At 33.0% G+C, this 9889-nt stretch overlaps 2 protein-coding genes across 4 annotated transcripts; one reads left to right on the top strand and one right to left on the bottom strand.

Moving 5' to 3' along the window:
- Positions 1-868: 868 nt before the first annotated feature.
- Positions 869-3535, top strand: LOC104807091 (CAAX prenyl protease 2). 2 transcript variants are annotated; one of them, XM_010532205.2, is made up of 8 exons: positions 869-1244; positions 1721-1780; positions 1975-2181; positions 2387-2498; positions 2613-2684; positions 2824-2886; positions 2993-3070; positions 3208-3535. In XM_010532205.2, exons 1-8 carry the CDS (start codon positions 1023-1025, stop codon positions 3333-3335), a joined length of 942 nt encoding a protein of 313 aa, XP_010530507.1. In that variant the 5' UTR covers positions 869-1022; the 3' UTR covers positions 3336-3535. The 2 variants fall into 2 exon arrangements, with proteins under 2 accessions (XP_010530507.1, XP_010530508.1); XM_010532206.1 differs by lacking the exon at positions 869-1244 and having other exon boundaries at positions 1251-1780; positions 1958-2181.
- Positions 3536-7631: 4096 nt separating this feature from the next.
- LOC109116419 (protein LITTLE ZIPPER 4) lies at positions 7632-9689 on the bottom strand. 2 transcript variants are annotated; one of them, XM_019201789.1, is made up of 2 exons: positions 9542-9689; positions 7632-8202 (listed from the first exon to the last, which is right to left on the bottom strand). In XM_019201789.1, exon 2 carries the CDS (start codon positions 8170-8172, stop codon positions 7933-7935), a length of 240 nt encoding a protein of 79 aa, XP_019057334.1. In that variant the 5' UTR covers positions 8173-8202; positions 9542-9689; the 3' UTR covers positions 7632-7932. The 2 variants fall into 2 exon arrangements, with proteins under 2 accessions (XP_019057334.1, XP_019057335.1); XM_019201790.1 differs by lacking the exon at positions 9542-9689 and adding an exon at positions 8531-9068.
- Between the last annotated feature and the right edge of the window lie 200 nt (positions 9690-9889).

Raw genomic sequence — 9889 nt, 5'->3', positions numbered from 1 at the left:
GTCATCCTTGGAAACCTATGAGAACCGTTACTCTAATGACCCCAGACTAATGTGACAATGTCACTATGTGACCATGTGACCTTGTGGCCATGTCACCAACTCCTCTCTATTGTGACTCGACTTTTGTGCATTGTGATAGTCTAAAAATAACATCTCAAACCCAGATCCAACCCAGATCTATGACTATACTATACTATAAAAGAAAAAAAATTCTAAAACATCAATAAATTAGAAGAAAAAAATGGAAGAAGCATCATTTTTCATTAAATACACATCAGCAACCATCAATGTGCATGGAAAATAATAAGATTTTCACAATTGCTTACCTTTTTCTAATTTTCTCACTGATTTTGAATTGATTTTGCTTTGATTTCTAAGAAATTTGGAGAAAAAATCGAAAGATTCGGAGGAGAGAGAAAATATAGGAGAGAGAGAGCTCAAGCTCGACGAGAGAGAGGGACGGGAGAGAGAAACCGGAAACAGAGGAGAGAGAAAACTAAACCCTAGATTTTAGGAGGAATTTTTTATTAAAAAAATAAATATAAAAGGACATTTTAGTCTTTACAGGGTATAATAGAAAAGTTGGAATTTTTTTTTTGAAAGAGGGTATTATGTGACCGTAGAATAGAAGTCGTCCTCATTTCAAAATTGGAATCAAGTTTTGGTTAATACCATTTGCCAAGGAAATCCCAAAGTTTGTATACAATTACAATGAAATTTTGAAATAAAAATAAACTTATACCAAAAAAAACTTCAAAATTTCAACAAAAAATTATTTTTTCAACCAAAAAAAAAACTTCAAAACTATATATACCATGTATTGCCAAGGTTCTTTTCCTCTTCTAGGCCCATTTTGAAAGCTTACGACCCAATACATTTATTCTGATGACGTGGCGTGTCTTATTGGTCAAGACTTCCTTGACCGTAGTCCAATCTGCTCGCTTCGGCAAACAAGCTTGCCGGCGATTCCGACGCGTGACCGGTGGCGAGCTTGCCGGAGATTCAACCAACTCCGTCAGAGAATGGCCGGAGAGTGCGGGACAGGTAGTGAGAACGTTTCTATTCCAGTGGCGGTGGCCGCCTGCGTCGCCATGTCGGTGCTCTACGTCTTGATCCTCTACGCCCCCACCGTGATCCTGCGCTTACGGCCGCCGTCTTCGTTCACGAGCTTCATGATACGACGTTTCGTTTGCGCCGCCGTTTCTAGTTCCGCATCTCTCGCCGCCACGGCGGTTATTCTGTCGGTAAACTTTTCCGACCAAAGCCTTTCCACTTCGTGTTGTTTTGCGTCGATGCGTGATCGAACTGGGTAATACTAGAATTAGTTAGCTTCAGATTCATTCGCCATGAATACGGTTCGAATCGAACATGAACTGGAAGCTTCCAGTTGAATCGATGGAGAAAAGGGTAAATTCCTGGTGAAATCGGTAAAGTATCGATTGATGATAAGAAGGGTGGAGAAGCTGTATGTGAATTGTGTGGATTCTGCAGAATCAAAGTTTCTATGCTCTTTGCAGATCTGTCACTTGGTTCATAGAATTGCTCTCTCATTTCCTTCTTGGTTTTGGTTGATTCTTTTATTCATGTGATTCAAGAATATCTGAACATTGTCTTTGATATATAACTAAGTTTTACAATCCATGAATTGGATTATGTTATCCTGTTTAACACCCACATATCAAAATAACCGAAATGTATGTTCTTGCTGGAGAATTATCAGACAAGAAACTGGGAAGCCTCTCGTCTACTTGGAATCTACGGCATACGGGCAGATCACCTTGTAAGTTCTTTGTCTCAGATGTGCTTACCTTAACACATTGTTGGTATTATCAGCTGTTCAGCTTGATTCCGACTAGGGTTTCTGTCAGAAAAAACAGCAATCAGCTAGATATACTCCTTATGGCCTGTAGATTGTGCAAAAGGCTTGTTGTTTAATATGCCATCTGAAAGAATGCAGTTTTATGTATGGAACAGTGGCAAGCTATTGTGTACCCCCTTTCATTGACATCGCTCATGTATGCCGGATCTTTTGTCCTGAAGTTGTTATTACTCTTGAAATCATGGAGGGAAAATCACGGTGGATGTAGCTCCTTGTACCGTATCAGAAGTTTCATTCAAACGATTCCTTCTCAGCTGTTCTCATTTGCTTCGAACGTTTCTGTTTGGCGCAATTTTGTCGTGGTAATTGACTGTTTTCTTCCCTTTGGATATTCATTTGGAGTCATTTGAAAACAGAGGTTTTTGTTCTGAATATACATATTGGGTATGATAATAGCACAACTGCCCGAATCAATCAAATCATTCGACATTATTTCGTCTAAGAAACAGTCAAATCAATCAAAATCATGGTCTGTCGGAGCTGATGTTTCTTGTAATGAATGAACAGGGACCAGTAACTGAGGAGCTGGTTTTCCGATCTTGCATGATACCTTTGCTTCTGTGTGCTGGTTTAAGGGTACACATTGCTATCTTTCTCTGCCCAATTCTGTTTAGCTTGGGTAAGTTTTTACCTTCAGCGAAAGATGTCTTTTTTACTTTATAGTTTCGGCATCTAAACAGACCCATATGAAAAGTTGAAAACTATGCTCGATTCGTTCTCTCTGTTCTGGAAGCCCATTTGAACCATTTTATGGAGTTATACATCAAGCATAACCGCAACGTTCTCAAGGCTTCAGCAATTGTTGGTATGCCCGAATTTTACTCCTTTGCTTTGGATAACACCATTTAGCTTTTCTGGGTCATCGTTCTTAAGTACTTGTAAACTTTTTAGAAAACACATGAAATTTTATGGATTGTTATCAGTTGAGGGTTTGCCATGATCAGGTCTCCAACTTGGCTACACTGCTGTTTTCGGTTCCTATGCCTCGTTTCTCTTCATTAGAACAGGTAAACAACAAATTCTGCAATCATATGGTTTGTATGCCTCGTTTTTTCGACCGTACGATCACTTTACATGCGTTTCTCTCTTCTTATTTCCCCTTTGATGCCTCAGGACATTTCGTGTCTCCTCTGGTCGCTCATATATTCTGCAATTATATGGGGTTGCCTGTGTTTTTTGCGAGGGGAAATGGTAAACAAACCTATCTCAAAGTAAAATACATATATATATATATATATCACTACTATGCAGTGTTCATAGTTCTCTACTCATCACATATATTGGTCAGATTTCACGTTCATTTAAAACGTTTATATCACTGTTTTCAGGACTCGTGACTGCAGTGTTCCTGGCCGGGCTGGTGGCCTTCATGATGCTTCTATTCCCCTTAACGAACCCCGAATTTTACAACGACAGAACGAGCGATTGTCGTTGTTGGCACGGGTATTGTTCCTAGAAACGAACTTTACCTAATTTGCCTCTTGAAACTTATGTAATTCGAAAGGTTTTAGGTTCATTAGAGATTGCGAAATTGCAAGACTGATAATATTTCCTGAGTTTACACTTAACTATCAAACTCTGGAACGCGTGTTTTATTTTATGATTTTTGTTCAAATTGGCAACAGCTATCTATTTCTCGATCATGTTTCAGTCGAATCCATTTCCTACTTGTTCTACGACAGTCTTGCTTGATTATGGGTTGCAGTAGTTTTTCTCCATCGTCTTTGTATCCAAATTCTCACATGCATCTTCCTGTAATAACTGAAACTTCTTCTATTTCGACTAATCATTATTAGAGAATGGGACAATTCCAAAAAAAAAAAAAAAAAAACCTTCAACTATCTTAAAATTTAATATAAAAAATACCAACTATTAATTTTAATAAAGTTATCATCTATCTAAAAAATATTTTATTTTAAATTTATTATAAAAATATATATAAAAATTATATAATTTTAAAAATTGCAGAGGTTTTCGTTTTTTCGAGAGAGTTGAATTTTGCGTAATTATCGATTGTAGAATGATTTTCTTTTTTGTTAAAATTTTGTAGAATGAATTGAAATTGAAATATATTTTTTTTACATAGAAATGGCAGTGATTTTTGGACTCTTCGGATAAATGTGCATTTAACCTATTTAAGGGAAATGTTAGAATTAATAAAAAAAAAAAGATATATATTGCAAATGTCCTTTTTGAACTTTGCAAATAAGCATTTTTTTAATAGTTCAACAAGAATCCATTAATTAAATGATATCGCACATATAAAAATGGATGCCTTGCGTGAACTTCCAAAGAGATTTGGAGTCATCATAAAACAGACATTTTTGTTCTTAAAATCTTTGAAAGTTGACTTTACGACGGAAGAGTTTCTAAGCGTTTATGATTATTTACTTAGGCCAATTATGTTCGAGGTCTTTAGGTCTCAGTATTATTTTCTTAATAATACTTGAGTTTGATGCGACATTTTCTTTTCCGTTTAAATTATTTTCACATTGATTTCTACAATAAAAAAAATAAGTAAATGAGTTAAAATCTGTTTTTCGTTTGTTAAATGTTCGTCAAATATAAATTCTTATTATAAAATACGATAATGCACATGAATTACCATTTACACATATTAGGATTTTGTTATATATAACAAACAATTCACGGTAAAATTTTTTCTTTATGTTCTATCCCTTCTTTTATTTTTGGGATTCTTTCTTCAACTATGATTTTGGTTACCTATAGAAGATTTCACAATATTGCGCAATGTATTTTTTATCTTACAACGATATATTTGTGCACAACTTTCTATATTTAAATTAATCTTATTATCTTAGTAGTGTAATGGTAACTTTAATTGAAAATCCGTTTCGTTAGTTTTGGTTGAAATTGAAAATTTGGCAATGATAAAATGAGTGTGAGATTTTTTGGTCACCGTATATATTTAACATTGGAAATATCGTAAAAAACCGTCAAATACCCGCCACATAGACAAACGGAAATCCTATGTGACGGCAAAATTCTCAACATCTCTCCTAATCATCTCGTCATGTCATCGCCACATCAGAAATTAAATAAAAAATAATTAATAAATTAATTAATTAATAATATTTAATTAATTAAATAAAAAACATAAAATAAATAATATATATAATATATATCCCGCCACATAGACAAACGGAAATCCTATGTGACGGCAAAATTCTCAACATCTCTCCTAATCATCTCGTCATGTCATCGCCACATCAGAAATTAAATAAAAAATAATTAATAAATTAATTAATTAATAATATTTAATTAATTAAATAAAAAACATAAAATAAATAATATATATAATATATATATGTATATATGTATATACATGTGTATGTATATGTATATGTATATATGTGTATGTATATATATGTATTAATATATATATATATATATGTGTGTGTGTGTATTTATATGTATGTATATATATGTATATATGTGTGGATGTGTATATTTATATATGTATGTATATATATGTATATGTATATTTTTATTATTTATATATATGTATATTTATGTGTATGTATATATATATTTATATATGGTATATATATGTGTGTGTTTATATGTATGTATATATATGTATATATTTCTATACGTATGTATATATATATATATATGTATGTGTATATATATATATATATTTATTATTTATTTTATGATTTTTTATTTTATTAATTAATTATTATTATTAATTAATATATTAATTATTTATTTTTTATTTAATTTCTGACGTGGTGATGACATGACGCGATGATTAGGAGTGATATTAGGAATTTGGCGCCACATAGGATTTCCGTTTATCTACGTGGCGATTATTTGACGGTAGGTACTTTTTGGCGAATAATTTAAAAGTATAGGATTTATTTGGAGAAAAACCAATTGTACATGTATTATTCAGTAATTAAAAAAATACATGTATTAAATTAAGATCAGAGAAAAGTATAGATATTTTACGGTGATTCTCCCTAAATTTTATCAAAACCCAACATAAACTCTAATGGTGTTAAAAATATGACGAAAATATCATCACATGACATAAATATATTACGGACGATAAAAAATAATATATAAAAATAAAAAAATTAGAAAATTAATTACAAATACATTTTAAAAAATAAAATTTAAAATTTAATTATAAATAAAATTACAGAATTAAAAATTAAAAATTATAATATATACATACAAATATATACTTTATATTTACATAAACGCAACATATACGTACATACACATACACATATATACACACATATATAAATATATATTCTATGTGTATATATGCGTATGGATGTATATATGTATATGTAATTTGTATATTTAGATTTTTGACAAAATTGCAAGATTTGTATATTTTTCAGAAAAAGAAAAATTAATATATTTATCTTCGAAATTAAAAAAGTTTAGATATTTTTGGCCGTATTTTCTAAATAATTTTCAATAAAACATTTTTTTATTTACAAGAAATACACAAAGAAATAGTAAGACGACGTGGATGTCAAATCTGAAGAACTGATGTTTATGAAGAACAACTTTTTCAAACACACATGAAACCTCATTGACTTAGCATTGTCGTCGGATGACGTCATCTGTTCGATAAAATCCTCTCCCACATAGAATCCCAATGTAAGGCCCTCTCTGTCTTTTCTTTCATTTCCAATTTAATTTTATATATTTTAAAATCCTTCTGTTTTTTTAACTAAATAAAGTGTATTCCAAATATATTTTATAAAACAGTTGAAATAATGTTATTCATTTGAAAATTAAACCGGTTATTTATTTTCGGACATGCAATAGTAAGGAACAATAATTTAAGCAAATTATCCATATTTTTAAATCAATTTTCCATGTGTTTGTATGCAATAGCAATAGTATACAAATTAGTAAAATTTGTTTATTTCTATATATTTCAAATTCATTTTGCATTAAAGTCCGCGGAATTGCTATTCCCAAACGCTGCGAAACTTAATTCATGATAATTACCGTGACAAAAAAAATTCATTAATATAAAAGAGTTTTCATTTGAATAATTAATGCTACTCCAATGTGATTTTGGTATTATTTATATTTGGAAAGGAGCAAGATCTTTTTAGTTTGTTCTACCGAATTATAATATATGCTTTACCAAAAAAAATATAGTATATGGAATCAGAAGAATAAAATTATACGTATAACGTTGCATGAATCCTGACAAAAGGTTCAGATTACTGATTATATATTGAAGGAAATAATCATTAAAAATTTTGTATACACGTGATAGATTATACATTCGATAAGTTAATTACTTTGGCCAATTCACCATATTCCATTTTGTAAGTCTTGGTAATTGCACTGTGTCAAAGTGTATATTTTTCTTTCAACTGTTTTATGGAATGCCTCTATATCTCATTCCCCCCCCCCCAAAAAAAAACAAATACCTCTTTTTTTTGTTATATTTTCTTTCCTCTGTTATAAGCTCATGCATTTGGAATGGCATTGTTCATATATGGAGGAATTTTTAGACTCAAAAATTTTACTGGTCTTTTTTTTAATCTTTCCTTCTAATAAAAGACATTACACATGGACAAATTCAAATATACTAGTACTCTATATATATATATATATATTATATTAATATAATAGCAATATATATATTGTTGCAGCCATTAGACCAGAAGGTACATTGTAGACCCAGATAACCCCCAAGTATCCTAAAACCCCACACACCCACATGGAAAAAAAAGATAAGATCTAATTAACATAGAAACAGAAACAAAAGTGAAAGACACTTAGGAGAGAGAGAGAGAGCAGACACTACAAACAAACTGTCCTATTGTAATAACACAGAAAACAATTTGACACCATCTACTGCTGCTGCTTGCTGCTACCACCATAATCACTACCAGTGTTCTTCTTACAAACCCCCCATTAAAAAAAAAAAGAAACTAGCAAAAAAAAAAGAGATAAACAAAAGGTCGAGTTCTTCTAAGTGGGGTCATGAGATTTGTCTCTTCTCTAAGCAAAGTGACCAACAATTTTTACTCTGTGTCTTGCATTCAGGGTTTAGGGTTTGAGCTCGATGAGCAGAGGTTGAGATCATGACCCATCATCTCATTGTTGTTGTTGTTTCCTTTGTTTGATCCGTTAGGGTTCTTGGATTTGGACAGTTTCTGTTTGAGCTCGAAGAGGAGCTGCTGATTCTCTTCGTTCAGAAGCTGAGCTTTCTTCCTCAGCCTCTCGTTCTCTTTCATTATGTAACAGTTCTGCAGGTAGAGCTCCGAGTTCAGCCTCTCCATTTGTATATTGTTCACCAACAAATGCAGAACCTGAAATTAAAAAAAAAGACAAAAAAAAAAACGAGAGAGAGGCCATGATTATAGCTTCCATGTTATGATGATAGCCCATGTAAAATCATTGCACCACACATGGGTTTTGACGCAGCACCATCATTCTCATTACTATATTTCACACGTCGGATTGAAATCATAACCCACCGGCTCCATGCAAAACATTTATTTCGTTTTCGACCCCAAAACGCTCACGAGAAAAACTTTCATAAATGATGGTGGAAAAAAGCTACGCACAATTAATATGAAGATGGATAAAGAAAAGAAAACAAAGTAATTATGATGCAATATGATGTTTATCCCTAACCTTTAACCTTTGCTTTTGTCAGAGGAGAGTAATAATGGGATTTGAAACACAAATTAGGGAAGAAACGAAAACCAGAGAACGTAGAAGCAAGAAGTTGTAATAAAATCTTATATATATATATATAGAACTCGTAACATTGTGCTCCCTAAATCGTATAAATACAAAGGAATGAAGAGAAGGGAGAAACAGGGGAAAAGGAAAGAGTCCCAAAACTCTTACGATTCAAAGAAAAAAAACTAAATAAAAATAGTTTCTTTCGGTTGCCTCTGTCTGAAAGAAAAGGATAAAGGTGAATTTCGTTAATCATTAGATGGCAGGAAAACAAAAAAAACACGAAAATGAATAAATTTTTTTATATGAAAAATAATATGGAATGTATTCACATTGCTTAAACGTGAGAGAAACATTTCTACAAACTCATGTCTTCTCTTCGCCGCAAAGATCTGATGAAACAGCTTTTGTGTACATACAAAGCGAAACAGAGCAAAAGAGAAAGAACCCATTTGCAGAATACTCAAAAACGCCATTGAAAGAGAAAAAAAAACTCAGGTGGATTCTCAGACTCAAGATTCCCCTCTCTTCAAATCAGGTCTCAGGTAGTTAATCCACCGAAGTCTGCAGCTTTTACCGCATCTCTGCAACCCTGTTGTGTTGAGTGACGGTTATGTCATTGTCTTTTTTTTTTCCGGGAAAGGAAAAGAAAAGAAAGGAAAGGAAAATACCGGCGAGTTTAGGAACAGAGCTCCAGCATCCATGGCCGTGTTTGGTGACGTGATTGAGGAGCTTCTCGTCCTCTTCGGGAGACCAGAGGCCCTTCCTTAGCTTCTGCTTGTAACAACAAGAATGTCGCCCCATGCCTTATATTGCAATGCTGAATTCCAAGCTTCTTGAAATCTATGCGTGTTTCAGCTGAGAAAAAGAGATGAAGACCATTAATGGCCGTTCTCAGAGAGAGAGAGAGAGAGAGAGAGAGAGAGAGAGAGAGAGAGAGACAGGGAGGGAGAGATTCACCTTTTGGGAAGTGGGGTTTTTTTTTCTTTGCAAGGAAACAGAGGAGAGCACTGTGTGGAAGGTGGAGGGACAAAGAGAACAATTTGAAGAACTGTCCGGTTATATAGAGCTCCCAAATGAGAGAGAGAGAGAGAGAGAGAGAGAGGGAGAGGGTGAGGGGTGTGGGGGACATGCCCCTCTCTCCTGACACAACAATCATGCATTGTGGTAAGCTTTAGAATTTTTTTTTTTTTTTTTTTTTTTTTGAATATGTTGTTCTGAGAGAGAGAGAGAGAGAGGGAGAGATTTGGGTGTATTGCGTCATGTGAATGATGATTGAGAGAGAGGGGTGAAATTAGAGGGGGGGTT

The sequence above is a fragment of the Tarenaya hassleriana genome, unplaced genomic scaffold (assembly GCF_000463585.1).
Source record: "Tarenaya hassleriana unplaced genomic scaffold, ASM46358v1 Cleome124, whole genome shotgun sequence".
In the NCBI taxonomy this organism is placed as follows: Eukaryota; Viridiplantae; Streptophyta; class Magnoliopsida; order Brassicales; family Cleomaceae; genus Tarenaya; species Tarenaya hassleriana.
Note: the sequence above shows the minus strand (reverse complement) of the source record. Positions and strands in the feature narration are given on the sequence as shown.

Coding starts and splice junctions, on each gene's coding strand:
- LOC104807091 (XM_010532205.2), top strand. CDS start 1,023: ATGGCCGGAGAGTGCGGGACAGGTAGTGAGAACGTTTCTATTCCAGTG. Junction 1,781..1,974: donor GCATACGGGCAGATCACCTT/GTAAGTTCTTTG, acceptor TGTATGGAACAG/TGGCAAGCTATTGTGTACCC. Junction 3,071..3,207: donor GTTTTTTGCGAGGGGAAATG/GTAAACAAACCT, acceptor CACTGTTTTCAG/GACTCGTGACTGCAGTGTTC.
- LOC109116419 (XM_019201789.1), bottom strand. CDS start 8,172: ATGGAGAGGCTGAACTCGGAGCTCTACCTGCAGAACTGTTACATAATG.